Source organism: Oryzias latipes, chromosome 18 (assembly GCF_053564925.1).
Source record: "Oryzias latipes strain Hd-rR chromosome 18, Olatipes_Hd-rR_3.1".
Classification (NCBI taxonomy): Eukaryota; Metazoa; Chordata; class Actinopteri; order Beloniformes; family Adrianichthyidae; genus Oryzias; species Oryzias latipes.
Window position 1 is genome coordinate 6,903,987 of NC_136254.1, and position 21,673 is coordinate 6,925,659.

The window sequence follows — 21,673 nt, forward strand, 5'->3', positions numbered from 1 at the left end:
GTTCCTAAAACCGTCACTGATCTTGGTCAATATTTTTCCAATCTGGTTTCTCGCAGGGAATTCTGGGAGATTTCCAGGGCACTGGATTTTGGACTTGTAGATCCAGACAAAATGGTGAACGCCTATATAGTGCACTATGTAGTGAGTAGTAAAGGAATTCGGACATAGCCAGTGTTTTTCTTTGCATTTCATGACATGACTTGAGCAGCGACGCAAAGTTGGAATTTCTTTTATTCAACACAAACCTTAAAGGAGAAATAAACTGTTTTCCTGCTTTCATCAAGGCGTTTTGAAGACTGTTAGAAGAGATGTTTGCATTTATTGTGCTTCATGACGGTTAACAGCAGCACAGTAATAGAAGCTGTCACAATAACGAAATGCATCATGGGAAATGCAGTGAAAAACAGTGGTGCTGATGACGGACAGACTTGAATTGAGTTGAATTTCCTCTGTCTGTGTGAACAGCATGATGCACAGAAACAGCTCTTTCTCTGCGCGTTCTTAGTTCATGGATGACAGAAAAGGCAGAGTGGTCAGACAACCTGAAGATGTTTATTTAGTAGGAGGGTAAAGACTCATTTTACATGTCATTTGTGGTCCTCCATTGTTGATATTGGTTCATTTTGAACAATCCAATTCGATCCCATTCACTGACCTAAAATGGATCCAGAACATCTTTATTCAAAACTTCAGGCAGTGTGACTCAGAGAGAAATACCTGATACTGAACAGTGCAGGTGAAGTTTTCCACATTCCTTGGATTTATTGGAAGATAATCACATTTAAATTAAATATGTGTCCAAACAAACAAGTAAACAAGAATGAATGTCAAATCCATTCCCATTTTAGTTTTCTAAAGTCCAGCCCACTGTTGTTTTTCCACATCCAAAGAATCCAATCCAAATAGAACATTCTAGCACACTGTATGTTCATGTCTTTACAAATTCAAAGTGTTTCCACACATTGGACTGGAATGATGGACTGATCCGTGTTTGCTGACATCATGTGTGTTGACTCACAATCAAAATGGTATTTTCCAAGAAGATGGATTTATTTCATTTTGAAACTATTTTCTAATGGTTTAGGTCGATTTGATGAACAACTTGCCTCGAACAGATTATTGCAGCGCCTGGTGGGGAGTTGGAAATGCTGTGGAACAGAAGCCCAGACAGACTCTGCATGTTGTGAGTCTGTTGAAACCTCTGGCTGAGTCATCTGTCAGAAGGGAGAACTTTAGCTGGAACTGAGGGAAACAGCAGACATGAAGTCCAAGTAGACCATGTCTTCACCTCCTTGTATGATGTTGCTGTTTAAAGCTGTGGCCTAAAGTTCTTGAGTCTCCTGAGACTCTAATCCACAAACCCAGTGACAGTCAGCATATGGGAAGAATTCTGTCACACACAGGTTTTTCTTAAATCTTTAATTATGGCTGGAATAAACCCTTTTTGATTAGAATTAAATACAGTCAAGGTGTTTGAAACATGTCATCTTTTTGTGTACTTGTACAGTGTTGCTGTCCTCATTAGAGACTTTAGTGAATCTGACCCAAAAGAGAGAAATGAGCATTTTTGGTTGACAGTGAAGGAGGAAGATGAAGATCTACAGGTTTGAGCGCAGAGATCCCACCACCGGTTTGTCCCAGCAGAACTCTTTCCACCAGGAGGGGCGCTCCAGCACCTGATTGTTCTGCAGCACCGCCGACCACATGTTCTTGTAGAGCTGCAGGAAGAAGCAACATGGAGATGAATCACAGGATATTAGCTACAAAAACGTCTACAAGCTTTCTCCAAAGGCAAGTCTTTATGTTGTCTACTCCTGATTCATGACAATTTGAATAAAGAAACACTAAAATGCAGTTTTAATCTTCATTTTCTTTCTATATGTCCTCCATCATCAGAAAATGTTTGTGTTAAACACCCAAAACACAGTTTTCATTATAGTGGGTCTTTGAATATAACCCAGAAACTGCAGGAAAGCCTTGAATCATTACTCCTGTAAAGAACCACGCTAAACTAGAAACTTCCTGCTGAACTTGGAGAAATGGAGCCTGGATCATCCAGAAACATCAGGACTGATAAAGAACAAGTCAAAACCATGAACTGCAAACAGGAGAGACACTTCTTCATTAAGAACAGCCGTTTCTGCTGAAACATGAAACATGGTATGAAAAGATTTTCAGTGCAGTCGGCTCCTGGTGATGCTCTCACCTGTCCGTCTGCTTTACCAATAGGAGAGTTGAGGATGAAGTCGGGCGGAGCCAAGACGTCCACCAGAGCAACGGCGTCATCCTTCAGCTGAGCCACAAACAGATTCAGCATCAGCATCATCAGCCGTACAGTCATTGCTCTGTGGGTGGATGTCTTTGTGTACCTGGGAGCAGAGAGCCAGGATTGCTGTCTGCAGCAGCTCTGCAGGCCTCCTTCCATTCACATATCCGCCTGCACACAGATCACCTTTGTGTTACCAGCTCTGCCTCCAGCAGACCGCCTCCTTCTCAACATACCCTGGTACAGTGTGGCCATGTGGCTGCTGAGGCTCCACAGTCCATACAGGGAGAAGAGCTTGCTGAGAACGGCTCTGAGAGCAGCCGGCGTGTCCTGATCTGAGATCAGCTGCTGACAGTTCTGCAGACAGCAGTGCTCCATGAAGGCGATGGCCAGAGACCTGCAGAAGTAAACCTGGACAAAGACGACTAATTTCATCAAATATTAAAGGATAATTCAAGAGGTTTTCATGACCAGATTATGGTTTCTATGAAGCTGTTTCTCTGAAATTATTGTTACATGTTTCTCTAACAAACTGAATGCAGAGCTTTTCCATCCTCCTGCATCTGTCCAGCTCCCAGCTCCATTTCAGTCATATTAATGATATATAATGTCATCTTTGCTGGAAACCAATAATTAGACCATGTTGAAAAAAAAACCCACTGAAAAACTGGAAAACGGGAAACATTAATAAAAAACAAACATCTCATGATAAGATAATTTTCACAAGGAGACACTCAGGTTCAACATAGTGATCGCGGCTCCAAGTCTTCTTTTCTGTGTTCATCTTCACTATGTGTGCTTTACATTTTTACAGATTGGAAAAACAATACAGTGACTAATCTTTAATGTATTTTTTCCCATTTTTCCCACAATTCCCAGTACATTTTTGGAGAATCCATCACGTTCTGTGGGAGTTTTAGTTTGAAATGAAGCTGCTTTTCCTACCTGGCTGTTGTTCCGAGCCTCAAAGTCGTCTCTGCCTGCAGCTCTCTCCTGCTCCAGCCTCTTCTGACTCTCCTCCATCAGGAAACAAACCAGCCACTTATAGGCATCCAGAGGCACTGAGGAGACAGACGAGGGCGCTGTTAGACTGCAGTAGAGACACTGCAGAGACAAAGACGTCAAAGGAGCTTCTTGCTTCTTCTGCTTCTCATCTGTTGGACTCATTCTCACTCTCATTCTCTGTCTCTTAAACCCTCAAATCAAGTCAGAAATCTAGGGGTAATCATGGACTCTGACCTTAACAGTCATATTAGGTCAGTAAAATCAGCGGCATTTTACCATCTGAAAAACATTGCCAAAATCAAAACCATAGTGTCAAAGCCAGACCTGGAGATACTTCTTCATGCATTTGTCTCCAGTAGGTTAGACTACTGTAACGGCCTGCTCACCGGCCTCTCCAAACGAGCTGTAAAACAGCTTCAGTACATCCAGAATGCTGCTGCTCGAGTCCTGACCAGAACCAGGTAGTATGATCTCATTAGTCCTGTGCTCAGGTCTCTGCACTGGCTTCCTGTACCTCAAAGAATATACTTCAAAGCAGCTCTGCTTGTGTACAAGTCTCTCCATGGCCGAGCACCAAAGTACATCTCTGACATGTTAGTGCCATATGAACCATCTCGTACTCTGAGGACCTCAGGGGCCGGCCTCCTGTTTATGCCCAGAGTCAGAACTAAACAAGGGGAATCAGCGTTTTAATATTCTGCAGCTAAAATCTGGAACAGCCTCCCTGAAGTCGTAAGACAGGCCTCTTCTGTGTTCATGTTCAAATCTAGACTTAAAACATTTCTGTTTAGCCGTGTATATGACTGAAAGGTCTTATCTATGAGGGGCCGTATAAGACATTATTTATTCTGAACCATTCACATTCATACATTCTTGCTCTCACAGTCATATATACTCTCCTTCGCATACATATATTCTCTCTTGCACATACATATATACTCACTTGCACATTCATATACTCTCTATCGCATGCATATATATTACTTTACACATACATACATTCTCACTCTCATTGTCACTCTTAAAAGAGAATATATGTATGTGAAAGGCAAGTATATATGTGCGTGTGAGGAAGAGTATATATGTGCGTGTGAGAGAGGAGTATGCATGAAACGGAAGTGACTTTGCATGAAAAGGAAGGCACTTTGCATGAAAAGGAAGGCAGATGATTTCTCGTGCTCTGATTGGACGAGAGGCCGCCACCTCCCATTTTGAACAGACGCTAACATGAACCAGCAAGAAGGAGCCACGGGGGTCCTGCAGCAGGCCATCGGAACCTTAAGAAATATTTTATCTTCACCTTAAGTGGTCACAAATCTGTCTGCATCTCTAGAGGCACAAAGGAATGTCTCAAATGCCAATAATGGCAATAGAAGCGCCACCGAAACAGAAAACCCGTATCCACCTTATTCCTAGCCCCCATGAGCCTTTGCATGAATTATGGGCGACACTTCCTGTAGACGCCGGAACACGCATTTACATTAAAACAAATTCCTTTTGTTTTCGATCCATAACTTCATATAAATGTGGGAAAACCAGCTGTCATGTCTTAAAAAAGGCAATGGTTAGGTGAAGATAAAATATTTCTTAAGGTTCTGATGGCCTGGTGCAGTACCCCCGTGGCTCCTTTTTTTTTTTCAAACTTTATTGAATGTAAAAATTCAATACAGAACAATGTTAAACAGTGAACAACAACAACGAAGGAACAAGCCAAGGGGTTAATACATTTTATGCAGATATTGTGAAACTAACACACAGATCTAATATTTTGATGGCGTTCTTATTATCAGTTTCTTTTTGTCTTAATGTATTGTTTGAACTCATTGATAAAGATTGAGAAATGAGGAGTATGATTCGTAACTTTTGATTTATGAATGTGCCATTTGCATAAAAACAACAAAAGGTTAATGAAGTACAACTGTTCTTTTTTATGAGATGGACAGTGGGTGATGCGAAACTTAACATTTTCTAAGTACAGGCGAAAGTCAGGGTCAATGTGGGCGGAAATGAAATGACAAACTTTAGACCAGAAAGTAGTGGAAAACGGACATGACCAAAATAAATGTACAGCATCTTCAGGGTGTTCTTGACAAAGAGAGCAGGCAACATCAATATCTTTTTTTGAACCTTTGCAGTTGTAGTTTGGATGGATAGAATTTATGGATTAGTTTGAATGAGATTTCTTTCACTTTATTGGTTAAAAAGTATTTTGCTGGTAAATTCCAAATCTTGTTTCCATTCTAAATGATAAACTAAATTATTCCAAAAAGAAACTACATAAGGAATGGAAACAACATCCTTCTGGAAGAGTGAGCAAGTACGGCGATATGTACCGTGGCTCCTTCTTGCTAGTTCATGTTAGCCTCTGTTCAAAATAGGAGTTGGCGGCCTCTCGTCCAATCAGAGCACGAGAAATCATCTGCCTTCCTTTTCATGCAAAGTGCCTTCCTTTTCATACAAAGTCAATTCCGTTTCATGCATACTCCTCTCTCACACGCACATATATACTCTTCCTCACACGCACATATATACTTGCCTTTCACATACATATATTCTTTTTTAAGAGTGACAATGAGAGTGAGAATGTATGTATGTGTAATGTAATATATATGCATGCGAAAGAGAGAATATATGGATGTGCAAGTGAGAATACATGCATGTGCAAGTGAGAATATATGTATGCTTAAGAGAATATATGTATGCGAAATAGAGTATATATGTATGTGCAAGAGAGAACATATGTATGCGAAAGAGAGTATATATGACTGTGAGAGCAAGAATGTATGAATGTGAATGGTTCAGAATAAATAATGTCTTATACGGCCCCTCATACCTATCTGCACTTTTCTTTCCTTCCTTTATTTTTAAATCAATTTTCAAATTTTTTCTTTTCTTTTAAAGTAAATTTTACGTTGATTATTTCTATGATGTATCGTGATTTTAATGCATTTTTCTGTTTTGTGAAGCACTTTGAATTACTTTGTGTACGAATTGTGCTATACAGATAAATTTGCCTTGCCTCTTTAGGTAAAAATATGTTTTGATAAACTAAACTCTGCTTTGAGGAAAACTCTTCGTTCCCATAAAAAACTGCATTTGTCTAATAAATGTGATTAGTTTTACATGAAGACCTTTTAAGTTCAGACACTCCTCCATTGTTTCTGCTGTGAATCTGGTCTTCAGGATGTTCTGATAATCGTCCAGAAAGTCCACAGAGTGAAGAGGAGACTGAAAGTGAACGGCGTCTGAAAGCAGACAAACACAGAGGTGTTATGGAGAAGCAGAGATCCTCACTGATGGTTGCTGCAGCTGCAGCCTCAGCCTCTGCTGCCACCTTTCTGTCTGCAGTGTTAGAGTCAAAGTGACTGAAGGAAATATTCAGAGAAAAACCCGGAAACTTCAAAGCTCATCACAGAGTGAGATGGACACTGACTGTGCCGTTTGGCCTGGAAACAGCTAAGCAGGTAGTTGCTGGTCTGTTGCAGCAACACGTTGTTGTCTCCCTCATAGGTGCAGTTTGGGTCGTTGTCGTCACGCAGACTGCCGAGTCGGTTCACTGAAACGCACAAGAACAGCAGTCAGGTCTCAGGCCCGCTCACAGTCTGAGCATGTGCGCTGAAGCTGACTGGCGAGGTATCCGTGTCCTCCGCAGGCCTCCCTGCACTCCTGGATCCCCCTCTGAGCCGTCCAGGAGCCCAGAGGTTTACAGGAACTGGTGATGGCGTGGATCTCCCGACCCAACTCGTCCTGTGGACGAAACCAGCAAAGTCTGACACTTGAAGCCGCTTGGTTTCTCCAAGCAGAGGCCGTGAGTGAGCCTCTGATCCATCAATGACCTTTGCCTGACGTCCAGACGTGCAGCTTGTCCACTCACCTGTCTGTCACTCTTGTCCTTCATCATCTGTCCCATCTGGAACTCTACAAAGTTCATGAAGACAGATTTGGTGAAGAAGTCCAGAGCGTAAGCTGCTGCCAGGTAAGGCATGAGACGCCATTGCTGCAGAGAAACCAAAAGCCGTGATCCGTGATCAGCTGCAGCCACATCCTCAGCTCTGGTGGCCTTTTCTCCTCTGAGACTCAACGTCTGAGCTGGAGCCTGAAGACTGAGACTCTTCAGGATGTCTGCTAGGATCCTTCAAGCTGGAACGGACTTTTATTTAATGCTGACTGGACCGAATGTTTAGTAACATGAGAGCTAGAATTCCTTTGAGTTTTGGAAACCTAAGTGTACTCATTCTCTCCAGATTATTCTCTTTCAAAGTAATCTGCTTCAAGTTTTGGGAGAAAGAGTCCCACTACATTAAACAATATAGTGGGACCAGAGTTTAAGGGGAGTCGAAGCACAGCTCTATCATGAAGGGTTAAATCATTATTATAGTTATTATCATCATCATTACATTTTCTGTACTTTATCAATAAATATAGAAAATTTATACGATAAATGCTCTACAATAGTACAGTATTGTTACAGTTTAGTACAGTACAGAGTTTCATTCATTGGCTGATCAATTTTCTCCAGGTATTGTGGAATTCAGTAATCAGACAGTTTGATCAAAGCCACCTGTAGCTGGTACTCCAGCACTGGAATCTCCTCCGTGTCTTTGGGTCCAAACTGTCTCCTGGTGGCTGAGAAGCGGATCGCCACGGTCAGAGCCAGCTTTAAATTGACGACACCCATCCTGCCGATGTACGCACGACCTCCAGACAGGGCCCCCAGAGAGGCCCCAAAGCGCTTGTTGGGGTCCTGCAGAAGAAAACAGAAACTTAAGACTGTAAACTCTTCAGCACACAAACTGATTTCTTTCAAAGTTGTAATAAAACTACAGTCAAATCTGCTGATGAAATCGGAATAAAACACAAAAGCTAAATCTCTGAAACACACTAAATGACTCAAAGTAGAGCTAAACCTGACAGATGTATTTCCATTTCATTCTGAATCGGGGTTTATTGATTTAAAGGGCCTTTATCTTCCTTTTCTTAGGTCTTTTAGAGTACATCCATATATATGATAATATATTACCTTTGCCAAACTAAAGAACAATTTTTTTAAAATATGAGTTCTTTTTGCAGTTCATTTTCCTTCCTAGAAGTAAGATGACTCGATCTCTGAAACTCCGCCTTTCTCTCCTTGTGGGTACCGCCCATTTGATGACGTCATCCCAGAGTTGGCCTCGGCAGCGTTTCTGCCTCTCACCCACAAAAACAAACAACATCTGAACTTTTGCAATGATGGATGAGGATATTTTGCATATAAAAGGAAAGGGTTCAGTCGATCACCGCTAGCTCCACAGAGAAAGTGGGCGTGTTTGTTAGCCTGGGGGCGGGGCTGGCAGACTCTTCCTGGAAGGGGCGGTTCCTCACTTTGTGAAGTCACAATGTGAGGACCCCCTTGCTTCCTTGAGCTGGGAGGGGCTGATGCCCAGAGAGCAGGTTTTTAGAGGAATACTCAGAAATGCGTGAATGGATCAAAATTCCAGTTTGGGAATTTTTTTCACGAACAATGACCATTACAATACACTTAAAAGTTCAAAATATTGACTTAGCATCATATAGGCCCTTTAATGTTAATAGAACAGTCCTATAAACTTTTATGTTATGTTCCGGGTCAAATTGACTCGTTTTAAAGTTTGAACATCTAGAAAAAATAGTTAAAAGTATTTTTTCAGCATGAAACTTCTGCTTGGCTTAATTAGCGTAATCAACATATATTATGAAAATGGTTCATCTCACATATATGCAACCCCCCTTGCATGTTTATATAACATAGACGATGTTCGGGTCAATTTGACCCGGCAGTCAAAATTGAGGTACAAGGATGTCTTATTATAAGTAGTATTGCTTTCTTTGCAGTTGTGAGACATATTTCAACCCAATCACACACATAGAAACACACACACACACACACAAACACACACACACTGGTGCATAGTTGTTATAACTTTTGACAGGAACCATCTATGTTCTCGTAGGAAAACTCAACCCACATTCAGTGGACACTCAACAGGGGAGGGGCCAAACATTTAAAAGATTCTCTGCATGGGAGTCCTTCCAACATTACTCTGTCAGGCAGACCTTTAGAAAATGAGCAGCAGAAGCAGAAAGATGACAGTCCAGGAGGCTCTGGAAGTCATCACTGATCATGATCAGAAGAAGACTATCTTGAGCTAAATTCTGATTCTAATGATTCTGATTTTGAAACGGATGAAGGAATTGCTATTCCTGTTCCTCCAAGCAAGACATTCATGTCAAAGAATGGTGAAATATATTGGTCTTCATCCTCAAATATGCGTCAGACAAACCTGTCTTCAGAAAACATAAAAAAGACAGTGCCAAGGCCCACTAGGATGGCAGTGACTCATGTGACTATGTCAATTCAATTCAACTCAATCTAATTCAATTCAATTCCGTTCCATTTTATTTGTACAGCCCAAATTCACAACAACTGTCATCTCAATGGGCTTCATATTGGTAATTGAAAAAGTAAAACATAAAATCAAAAGGATCATGAATACATAGAATTCAATAGGAAGAAACTAAATTGAACGAACTAAGAAAACTAAACTAAACTGTCATCCCTGCCCTTAGACCCCCCTTCGCGGTAAGGAAAAACTCCTAATAAAAAAAACGGATTCCGGAAAAAAATAAGAAACCTCAGGGGTGTCCACATGAAGGAGGGATCCTCCCCCAGGACGGTCAGGCAATTTACCAGAACTCATAAAGAGGAATTACTTTATCAAACTCTTCAACTACATATTTAAAGTCCAGCAGACAAGCTTCATCCAGATGGAGTTGGGGGGACGGCCGGGGGCGCGAGACGAGACGAGAAAGAGACCTAGGTCAAGACAAGCGTGACCTGTGCGAAATGTGCAAAATTAATTTGCACAAAGCACAGTGTGATGACTGGTCACTCTTGTGCTGTGTAGATGTACAGACACACACGCAAGTTCATATTGCGATTGCTTGTCTGTTGTATTGTGATTTTGTTTTTTTCTGGTTCACAGTGCATGTATGTAAAACACAATTTCAAGATTATGTTTCAATGTTATGTAAAAGTATTGTATTTTGTATGGTGGTCTTTCAAAAGTAATACAGTAGTGAAAAATTCAAAAAAAGTTTGAACATGTATATTTTTAAGAAAAACTAGTGAATTATCAAATAATTGAACCACTTCCTGTTAGTGGTAAAAAACACTATTTTAACTAAGTTTTTGAAAGAATAACTGTTAATGGAGTTAGTAAAGATATATTCACACTGCTTGTTAGGATTTTCTGGGTTTCAGACATTTTTTAATTAATAAAACATGCACCGGGTCAAATTGACCCGTGAACATCATCTCTGTTCCTCACAAATGAACATAACAGGAGGGTTAAGCTATAATTGAAAGTCTAATTCTGTCACAAAGCAGTCGTGTAAAAACATTAGTGCAGCTAAATTGAGCTTCTTGTTGTCGGTTTAACACAAAAAAGCTTAAATTGTAAACTTTCTCCACACAGACACCTGCATGAACATAGAAGCAGAAAAAGAAGTGAAGACATAACCAAAGATGATGATTGAAACCAACTTTTCTTCAGGCTCTTTAAACCTTCATTAGTTCAGCAGGAGCTAGGAAAGACAAACGATCCAAACCTCTGTGAGAACCTTCCACCCATCTCAACACCCCCAAAGGTGTTGAAACCACAGAAAGACCATGTTTCTTTTTGAGACACGAAGCTGATAAATGTAAAGATTACTGGTCAAACTGGAACATCCACCTGAAACATGGGATAAATGGGAAAATCCTCATTCGTTCAGCAGAATTCTGACCTTGTACGGAGTGACGTAGCGTCCATCAGGGGTAACGTCTCCCGTCTTGTTCAGCAGGTTTTCTCGCGGGATTCTCAAGTTGTGGAACATTACAAACCTGGTATGAAGGAAACAAACTTTGTAATGACTCCTACATTTCCTATTACGATATATTTATCTGCATTTTAATGCTAAAGCCTATCCGTTTCCATGGTAACGATTCTATTAAATGAAATAATAGTTTGTGTTCTGTGTCTTCCACCTCCTAGCCCTTCTAGAGAAAAGCTGGAAACTTAACATTAGATACAGACAAAATAATAACACAGCAAAGTGTCGGTCTCTGGTCTCACTGACCCGTTATCCAGTCCATTATGGCCCAGTTTCTTGCCCATGTCTCCAACAACAACCCCTGGCAACGCCAGCAAGGTCTTTGGGTCTCTGACCTGCAGCACAGAGTTGAACATCTTTGATCACTTAATATTAATAAAGTTAAGCTCATTCTGAGTGCAAGTTCTACAAAATATAAACAGAAAAACGGATCAAACAGCTTTTAGCTTTTGATGTTGGAGATATTTGAGCATCAGAATGTTTCTGCTGTGTTTCACAAGGCTCTGACTCAATATGAAGGGAGAGATTTCATTTTTCATCTCAGTTTTTACTACAGGCTCTATAATTGTACTCAAGTCCCTGTTCATGACTTTATTTTAAGTCTTTGCGTTTAGAAAAAAATCCAAGGTTTCTACAGTCATTCATATGTTAGTACAAATAAACAAAAATAGATCAGAATGGAAATATATTATTTCAATAGGGAGCCAGAAGCTTAATTAAGAAAAAAACAGCATGAAAAACAAATTTGTTGCAGTTCATACAGTTTTAACCCTTGTGCTATCTTAGATGACCCCACCCATGCATTGACGTGTTATTCCTACCATGACAAAGGTGGAAAGATTTCATGTAATCCATGGACACCAGTGAAGATCACAAACCATTGAAGAAAAAAGGTTCAGAGCACTGTCTAGTGGGTCTAGATGACCCAACTCCCAACGTTAAAGTGCCTAGGATAGCACAAGGGTTAAAGAAGCATAGTTTAACAACATGGAAGTGGTCCAAACTCAGAGCCCTGGGGAACACCATAGCTAATTCTTGGTTGGTTCACATGAGTCATGTCTCCTGCTCATGTTCATGTGTGGTTACAGGAGGAAGGAAGGCTGTCTTTTTCATCAGGAAACTTCATACTTCCTGAAAAAATGTGCAGAATTTGTCCTGCAGCTGCAAACCTCACGTGATCTAAAAACCATGTGAACCAACAGCACCAGACACAAGACAGAAGTTTGTCTAAGCAGACGGCGTTCGGGGGAATTTTTCCACATAATGATTTGACATTACATCCCTTGTAAACATTTTGTTTGTCAGGACTGCCCAAAGCGGCACTTCCGCCTTCAAAAGCCGCCTTTAAAGCTCCTCCTCTGCTCAGAGACTCGGTCCTCCTGAGCCGGGCAGCTCACTCAGATCAGTCGTACGGACTGAGGTCTGAAGCGTCCTCCGGAGAGTTGTACGTTACAAAGCCCCCTTCCCGCAAACTCGAGGACTCCGGCTGCACTGATCAGAGACATGCTTGGCTCGCGTTGAGCATGTAGCCACACCGAGTGAGCTCTGATGTCATCGCCCCGCCTCCCTCCTGGAAATGCTGACTGGTATTGAGTTTTGCTACAGCTTTTGCAGTGTGAATGTGAAAAAGGAAAATGCAATCCCTTCTTTGCATTTTCGATTTATTTATGTCACAAAATGAGCGATGTTGAAGTAGAAAATGAAAAAGCATTTTAAAAGACTGACATTTAATTTTATTTTTGAGCCATTTGATGCAGTTACATTGTAAAAATGAACAAACATTTCTGTTAATCCATTTTAATGATCAAATTAGATTTTTTCTATATGAATTTTGCTACACATTTACCAGAACTTTTTGAAAATGAAATGTATAATACTATTTTCTTTATAATTTTAATTAAGTGACAGAATAAGCAGTGTTGAAGTAGAAAAGAAAAAAGGATTTTAAAGGATTGCTTTTTCATTTTGAGTCAAGAAATGCAGCTTCATTTTGAAAATGAAGAAGCATTTCTGGTATTGACTGTTATTTTTAGTTATGCTTCAGAAACGCTTCCATAATTTTGAGCTGTAAAAGTGGAAAAGCTCGGCTAGCTTTCCCTAAAACAAATATTTCAAAAAATCTCTTGTTCAACAGTGTGACAACTGTTTTTTTTCCGTTTGACAATGTGACCCCTAAACTTTGAAGTTTTGTCCTAATGACGCTGTGAAACAGAACTAAACCTGAGGGCTGTGCTGGAAAAATATTGTGAAAACCATCATTACACCTCCTCCTTCCTCTTTCAGCTTTTCCCATCAGGGGTCGCCACAGCGAAACAACCTCTCCTTCGAGGACGAGTCGCATGGTTAACTTGGCAATGTTTTACGCCGGATGCCCTTCCTGATGCAACCCTCTCAATTTATCCGGGCTTGGGACCGGAACAGAAGCAGAGAAGGGAATAGGGAGGAGCCCGGATTCGAACCTTGGTCTGATGGACAGAAGGAGCCGCAAACCAGCACAAGCTAAACTGGCTCCGCTAGAACCATCATTACATCTGTGAGACAAAAAGGACTTACCGGCACGACAAAGGAGTGAAGGCCGTGGCAGACCTGGTCCGGTGTGTAGAGCTGGGCATACAGCACAGTGTGGGTGGCGTTCTTTCCCAGGTTCCCCACCCAGAACTTGGCTGCCTCGAAGTCTGGAGGGTTGATCACAAACTCCTACACCAAACCAGAAAGAAGTCTCTCTATACTCTATGATTTCAAGCCTTGTTGTTTGGGATGATGGGCAGAGTGGGCTGACCTGGGTGGATGGGTCATATGTGGCTGTGGTCCTCATGGCTCTGGTGTTGCTGCCATGGCTCAGCTCAGTCAGTGCGAAACAGCCAAAGACCTGAGAACACGTAGGTAAGTCATTCAAAGGCAGCAAAGCCTCATGGGAGGAATAACTCAGGAGTCACCGATGTGGCATCAAGTGTTTTCTCAGTGCTCAGCTACCCAACCCTGATCCTCCAATGTTACTCACAATTTTTTTTGAATCTCTGGGAAAACAATGCTTTTTTTAACAATGAATTTAAAAAAATCAATTCAAATGAATTTTGATACATACTCTTTACACATAGAGTGGATTGTTTTTTGCAACTTTGATAATGCAACCACAAAGGGGCACAATCCAGCGCTTTGGTGTCAGAGTTCTAAGTTTGAGTTATTAAAAATAATTATTTTTAAGGAAAATGTCCTCCAGTGTAACTCTAAAGCCAAATAAACCATGTAAACCACTGACAGAACTTCCATACTGGGTCAGTTGTGGTGCAATTGATTCACAAGGTGCTGGTGGAAAATTGGGGGTGGACTTTGCTAAAAGACCGGCCTGTGTAAAGTTGGCCTAATTGCCACCATGTTTCCGTGTTGCTGGTTTGCACTTCAGTTTTTGTATAGGAGTTGTAGTCTTCTGTGTCGTTCTAAAACGTTTGGGCCTGCTGGTTGAACGGGGAGACCTTGAGGACAAGAGTTGGGCAGGTGCTTTAAAACCAAACAGGAACTCCTTAATCTTTCTTCTTACCGTCATGTCTTCGCTGCTTTCAACAAATTTTCTGTGCCTGCTTGTTCCTGAATTAGCAATAGTTCCTCCAAACATCTGAAATGAACACATTAACAGGAAAAAGGGTAGAAGAATGCTTACACAAGTAATGATACAAACTGAGACTCTGAATCAGTGCATAAGTTCATGATTTGATTTATAGTTTGATCCAACTCAATGCGAATACTATTTCCTATAGCTTTTTTTTATTTATTTTTTTATGAAAATTCATATAAACTGCCACCTTCTAGGGGTGTGAGAGCTTGAATTATCCTAGGGACTATGCTAATCTTGTAAAATGCATTTACCAGGAGCTAATGTCCTTGGTTAGGGTCTCCCATGGCAAATGAGTCTGAGGTGACAAACCAGACTAAGAACACTTCAAATTCCCCTTTTGAATATTTTAAAACAAGGCCTGCTAGATCGCCTAGACCAGGGGTCGGCAACCTTTTTTACTCAAAGAGCCATTCGGGACCGCCCCTAATGAAAAAAAAGCACCCGGAGCTACAACCCGTTTTGACATCATTATATATATTATGCATGTATATATTATATCAAGGTTGCTCATTACGTCGATCGCCATTGACCGGTTGATCTTCAAGGACATGAGTGTAGATCGCGGTCCAGAAAATATTTTAAAAAAAAAGTACTTCTTTCTTTCCATCGTCATGTTTATTAGTTACATGTTTATTTGAACATTATTGTTTATGTACTGATGATTAAAAATTACACAGTGAGATTACACAAAGACACTTTTGTATTAACAGATGAAGCGTTTTATTACAAAGACAGAAGGCAGCAACCATCGTATTTCATGCTCTGTCATAAACCGTGCAATGCGGGGAGCGTGGCATACTGTGAGGCATTTGGCGCTGCTGGCTCCGTACGAAGCGCGTGCCTCGCAGCTTCCTTGATGAGCTCGTATTTATTGGGCGAGAACTGCAGAGCTGATCGCAGGAAGAAAAAACGCGGGGGGGGCTTCAATAAACACTCCGGTTGTTGGTCTTTTAACGGGGACATGATGTGCTGTGGGGCAGAAAAAGACTTGGACATTTTCCTTAGATTTTAAAAACACTAAGCGCAAACTTTCTGTCATCAGAGAGCTACTCTCTGCCCCGCGGCACGTCAAGTTCCCGGCAGAAAACCACTCCGGACCCGGAGTGTTTATTGAAGTCGCCCCGCGTGTGTCCTCCTGCTATCAACTCTGCGGTTCTCGCCGATAAATACGAGCTCATTCATTAAGGAAGCTGTTTTTTACGTCGCACGCGCTTCGTATGGAGCCAGCAGCGCCTTTGAAATGCCATGAAAAATGAACAAACTAAAATAAAATTGAATTTTTATAAAATACTCATTATTTTACAAAGTCACAGGGAGCCATAACAGAAGGATGAAAGAGCCACATGTGGCCCCGGAGCCATCGGTTGCCGACCCCTGGCCTAGACTGACATCAACATAATCCCAGCCCGGAGCCAGGCCTGGGGTTCGGGGCTTACAGGCAAGGACCAGGCAGAATAGTCATTGGTTGAGGTTCTTCCCAGTGAGTGAGAGAATTACATCACTGCCATTCATTGTCAGGGACAGGTCTCTACCTGGGATCTTGGCTTCTTTTTTTTTTTTTTTACCTTGTCCTGTCCAACAGCTGGGCAAACAGATGAGAGCTGAGGGCCTCTTGTGTTGGACATATTTTACTTTAACAAGAGGGGTTATTAATCTTCAGACAAACCAAAGGTATGTCTGAATAAACCCCTTTTGTAATTGAGGCCAAACTTTATTAATTTCAAACATGTTTAAAGATCTTTGGTGTTGGACTGGACGGAAAAGGAAAGAGGGGAAGAAGAGAGAGGGACGTTAGAGAGAGGGGGGGAAGGAGGGTGATAGTAGGAGGGGAAGGGGGATAAGACCATGAAGCAGCATAAAGCAACAAGTTTACTGGTTGTTAATCACCATGGTAAGGCTCAAATGTAGTACAAAAAGGGCGGAGCCTGTCCACACACACACCCAAGTGTCAAACACACCTGCTAGCTGCAAAAATGTCCATCTGTAAACATGTACACAAAACAGATAGTGCTCACACGCATACTTATGCCTTAAAACCAACTAGTGTAAAACATTTCAGTCATTCAGTCACGCAAACCGCCAGTGCAAAGGTGAGCCAACACCCGTGCTCAGGTAAGTGCTCATGTTCTTCTAAAATGGATGGTGGAATGTGTAAAGAAGGAGGGAGAGCGCCCAGCCATCCCCACCCCAAGACCCACACCGCAGCAGCAGCGGCAGCCGGAATCCCCCCCACGCCACACGGAAACCGGCAGGGAACAACCGCCGCCCGGGCGACCAAGCCCGCCACCCAGGCCAGGGCCAGCAGGACCGCCGCAAGGCCCCCAGAGCCAGAGAGCAGGGAGGCACGGAGGGAAAGAGAGGGCCGCCCCAGCCCAACCAGGAGAACAGCACCCCCGCCGCGCCGGGAGAACCCAACGCAGGGCCCCACCGGAGAGGGACGCCAACAGCCCCAGACGAGCACCCCACCACCACCCAGGAGTTCTGGGCATCCCCCCGCCCCAACCCCAGGTACGAGCCAGGACCCCCCAAGGGAGACCCGCTTCGCACTCCAGGCACTCCATCCGCCCGGCCCACGGTTGGTCCAGGGAGGATCCCAGGTAGAGACCTGTCAGGGACAGGTCTCTACCTGGGATCTTGGCTTCTAAGGGACACTTTAGTACAGAGTACCCACCCTTCTTGGAGTCTCCAGGAGAAGTATTAGAAAGTGCTCCAAATGGGACTCTATTGTCTTACTGAGAGACTTTGTTGCCTACATGGACAGTGACAGTTATACCTGGAAGGTCATGGTTGGGAGAACTGTTCTGAATCCCTGATTTTGGAATTCTGTGTCAGTCCCAGTTTGTTGATTATAAACACCGTGTTGGGTACAAGGTTGTCCATCAGTGCACATGGAACCAGAACAGCCAAGGAAGAAGTTGAATGATCAACTTTGACGTTGTGACATCTGACCTTCTGTCATGTGTATTTTTTTTGGATGAAAAGAGGGGCAGAGATGTTAATCAATCATCCACTGGTGGAGGAGAAGGTCGGACAAGCCACGAAGACTAAAAAGTATTGGGGGAGTCTTTTGGGCATAGTTTGCTGGGCCCACTGTCAGAAGGGGTCCTTAAACCCTTATGAGCAAGAGCTCTAATGAGGTACCACTGTCCACTGACGGCGTGGCTGTAAGATTTCTGGTATTAGTTGGGGCAGCAATTCACAGATCTGGGGACTGTCGCCAAAAGTAAGGGATGCCATCAACCTGTAGGAGTCTTATGGAGCTGGGCTGACTTCCGGGCCTCCCAAAGCAGTCAACATGTAGTGATAGTCCAATTAGCATCTACCACAGTTAATTGAAGAGGCAAACATTCAGGTGTAAGAGGAGTTTGGGGAGGCCATAGAGAGGGACAATTGGTTGGAATCAAAGAAATTATGGCAAGTCGTACCAAACCTCAAGAGGGGAAAACTGTTCTCTCCCAATACCGTCTACAGAGCTGGTGGTAAGCTACTCCACTCAACTGAGGACATTGCCAAGGGTGGGCAACAACATCCCCAAGCTGCAGTCAATGAACTAGTCAAACCTCCTTGGTACCAAGGCACCCAAGGTGGATATTGTGGGGCTATCCTGAGTGATATGTCCTTTTGACATCTCACAATGCCTCTGAACTGGCAGACTGGTCCTCCTTGTAAAGAGCAATTCCTGTTCCAAAGGGTTATCTACAGCTACAGTACACACACACATACATTATTCATCATCCCTAAAAAATCAACTGGGTAGTGCTGAAGAGAATTCTGACAATAGTCAAACCACAGAATCAAAAGGAACAGATCAGTTTTTGTCCTGGTCGTGGCTCTACTTAAAGCAGAAAATATTTTCTGGAATGTTATCAGGTACTACAGGTATAATCACCTATGATGCCCTGGTTATTTAGGTCTTTTGAAACAAACTGACCCATAATGTGCTCCTTATGACTCACTCCTTTGTTGAGAAAGACGTTGGCGAGGCAGGACCAGTCGTACATGCCGAGGCAGTCCTCCAGGGTTATCAGCTTCCAGGGGTTCTCAATCTCTTCTTCTTTTGTCAGGAAATTGTAGCGAAAAATTTGCTTCATCCTGGAGATTTTAAAATTGTCATCAGAAAATGTTTGTGAAGAACAAGATCATTTATTCATCATACGTGGTCACCTGAGGAAGTTCAACTCTCTCATTTTCTCTACGGAGAGGTCTTCTCCTGGCTGACGGGCAAACAGAGGATCGTTCTCCAGACTCTTGAAGATGTATTCCTGCATGAAGAATACAGAATACATGCAGACACAACAAAAGGGCACCACATTAAACAATGTAGTGGGACCATAGACTGTAAAAACAATGGACAGCTCAACCCCTCCCATGTCGTCTTCCCAAACAGGATGTACCATTGCTTCCTGGTATGGGCACTGCCATGTTGAAACCAGTTTACAATGATTGAGTTGTCTGAGTCGTTCTGAGTCATCGTATCTATGGCAATGTAGTTACCATAGTTACAATGACTCAGAGCAAATCACTGTCGACTGGTTTCAACGTGGCGGCGTCCGTATCAGGAAGTGTTGTTTTTATGGTCTATGAGTGAACGTAGAACAGATACGTTTATTTCCAGACACTTTTTACAGGGAGACTGTTTCAACCAGGAAAAGTTTCATCAGGTTTGGTTTAGTAAAACAAACATAAAATTAGTCAAATGGAAAAGCACTGACTTTCAAAACTCTGCACAAAAACACAATAAACAACCTATGTTTGGCAACAAAATATAAGAATGTAGATTAATACAAATTATTTTATAAAACACAGTTTGATAATAAAATTTCATTTAAATGCTCTGGAAATCTAACATTTTTCAGCTCTTCGAGTTGGAACGTTTTCCAAAAAACCACTGTAGTCTTTTCTTTCATTTCATACGAACTAGAAAGATTCTGATGTTTAAAAGCTGCAAATCTGAACTCAAACAGCCTTAAAGTTCCACTCTGAGCATCTTTAAAGTGTTCCCCATGGTCTCTTAATTATGATCACACAGTTTAAGCAGAAATGGAAAAGAACTGTGTTTTATTCCTCTAGTCTACCCATTGCTGAGAGCTTGGAGCAGGGAGGTTGAACGTCACAAATTTGCTCTTTTTCCAACGGTATTTTCTCGTTCACTCCTGATTGACACCAGTTTGTATAAAGAAATACTCAGAAGTTCAATTTTACGCTTATTTTTCTTTATAAATGTCCTCCATCAGAAAAAAAACAATTTTCATCAGAGTGGGTCTTTACACATCAAGTTTCATGTTTACAGACTCCAGCAAGTGAGACCGAACTACCAATGCAGATCATCAGCAGGAGCAGAGACTCTTAGTTCACCTTGAACTGGAGGATTTCATCTCCATCGATGAAACCGAGCATTTCCTTCCAGTCGAAGGAGGCCTTCTTCCTGTAAATATCCAGCGGCCCGCTGGGGAAGTCTGCTATTTGGTGCTTCATCTTCTTCAGGCTGCAGGAGCTCAGACACACACCTGGACGACACCTGCAATCAAAAGCCCCTAAATCCACATGAAAATATTCAACTTCCTCTGCCATGTTGGGATTAGTCGTGTCAAGTTTTACACCGATTTTTGTTTTCATGTATTAACTCTGCTGCTGGTTTTCCATCTAACTGTCCAACAAGAATGTTGGCAGCAAAAAAAACCCATCAACTATTAGGGTTAGATATAAATGTATTTTACCTACAAGGATCAAGCCATGGTTATCCATTTTGACAGAACAGGAAAAAATAGTGATGCACATTCCAACACTTGGATTTCAGTGTGAAGGAAAACTGTGTCCCTTTTATTCTCAAAGTTAACATTTTATGAAATTTTAAGTCCATTCAAATGTGGGTCCCATTAACGTAGCTCACAGTTTCAACGCTGCATTATAAATGCCAACAATTTTAAAGTATTTACCATTTTAAAAATATGATCCAAGACAAAAGCAAATATATCACAGAAGTTTGTGTTTTTTAACTTACAGGTTAACCAAACTTCAACACAAAAATCTGTTTCTGGGAGTGGTCTGTTAATCATCAGCTGGTGTGGTCAGTACACTGTGACTTTATCAGAGCTGTTCTCTCTAACACATTAAGCCGTAGTCACATGCACCCATACGGGGGTTTGACCTGTGTTGCTGCTGTGGGACTTTGGGTCTTTTGGATCTTCAGAGGAGCAAAGGTCTGTCCTTCCCTCCCTTGAGGCTTTTTCGGCCGCCCCTTAAGGGACGTTATGAAAATGGAATGTACCATTGTCATAAAAATGGAATGTACCATTGTCATAAAAATGGAATGTAACATTGTCGGGAAATGTATCTGTAAATGTATAGTGAAGTATTTGTTATGTGAATGTAAGTAACGTAAGGGTTAATGGCCAACGAAGTGTACATATCAGAAATGATACCATGGTCCGGGTAAATACTTGATTCTGTTTGGCCAAACTGCAAGGCCGCACAACCACACACTCACATCAACACATCGGGACAAATTATATTCTCCAATAAACATAAACTTATGAAGCATGTTTGACCATTTGACATGAAAACCCAGAAATAGATGAAAAAACAGTTGCAGAATGGAGAAATAAAGAGAGTAACATACATAATCTGACAAAGATAAAAGAAAACTCTGAGAGGAGCGGCCCTGGCAACCCTCCTTAAGAAGAAGCATGGCTTGGCATGGTACAGCGAGACTTCTGCCTTCCGCGGTCCTCTTTCGTCGAAATTTCCCCCCGGACTAGCTTTGTCTTCGGACTGGCGGAGCTGTAGCGGAGCGGGACGTCCCACGATCCGAAGCTCCATATCGCCGAAGGCGGAAGTGCTGCTACGCAGATCTGAGAAACTCTAAAACATTATATGAATTTGTTTTTCCAGTGGTGTCC

General features: G+C 42.1%; 1 protein-coding gene across 2 annotated transcripts; it reads right to left on the bottom strand.

Annotated features, from left to right (window-relative positions):
* Positions 1–525: 525 nt before the first annotated feature.
* Positions 526–20,303, bottom strand: LOC101161122 (peroxisomal acyl-coenzyme A oxidase 3). Of its 2 annotated transcripts, XM_023966140.2 has the most exons (18): positions 20,130–20,292; positions 18,939–19,036; positions 18,731–18,866; positions 14,700–14,774; positions 13,941–14,030; positions 13,715–13,858; positions 11,408–11,496; positions 11,075–11,171; positions 7,833–8,015; positions 7,146–7,268; positions 6,898–7,018; positions 6,705–6,827; positions 6,403–6,516; positions 3,212–3,327; positions 2,503–2,677; positions 2,370–2,437; positions 2,207–2,293; positions 526–1,718 (listed from the first exon to the last, which is right to left on the bottom strand). In XM_023966140.2, exons 1-18 carry the CDS (start codon positions 20,247–20,249, stop codon positions 1,599–1,601), a joined length of 2,079 nt encoding a protein of 692 aa, XP_023821908.1. In that variant the 5' UTR covers positions 20,250–20,292; the 3' UTR covers positions 526–1,598. The 2 variants fall into 2 exon arrangements, with proteins under 2 accessions (XP_023821908.1, XP_078792842.1); XM_078936716.1 differs by lacking the exon at positions 18,939–19,036 and having other exon boundaries at positions 20,130–20,303.
* Positions 20,304–21,673: the final 1,370 nt, after the last annotated feature.

Excerpts from the sequence above, each read along its gene's own strand:
- LOC101161122 (XM_023966140.2), bottom strand. The coding sequence starts at position 20,249 with ATGAAGCACCAAATAGCAGACTTCCCCAGCGGGCCGCTGGATATTTAC. Across the intron at positions 19,037-20,129 it reads ATGAAATCCTCCAGTTCAAG|GAATACATCTTCAAGAGTCT; the intron begins GTGAACTAAGAG and ends TTCTTCATGCAG. Across the intron at positions 11,497-13,714 it reads TTCACTCCTTTGTCGTGCCG|GTCAGAGACCCAAAGACCTT; the intron begins GTAAGTCCTTTT and ends TCTGTGCTGCAG.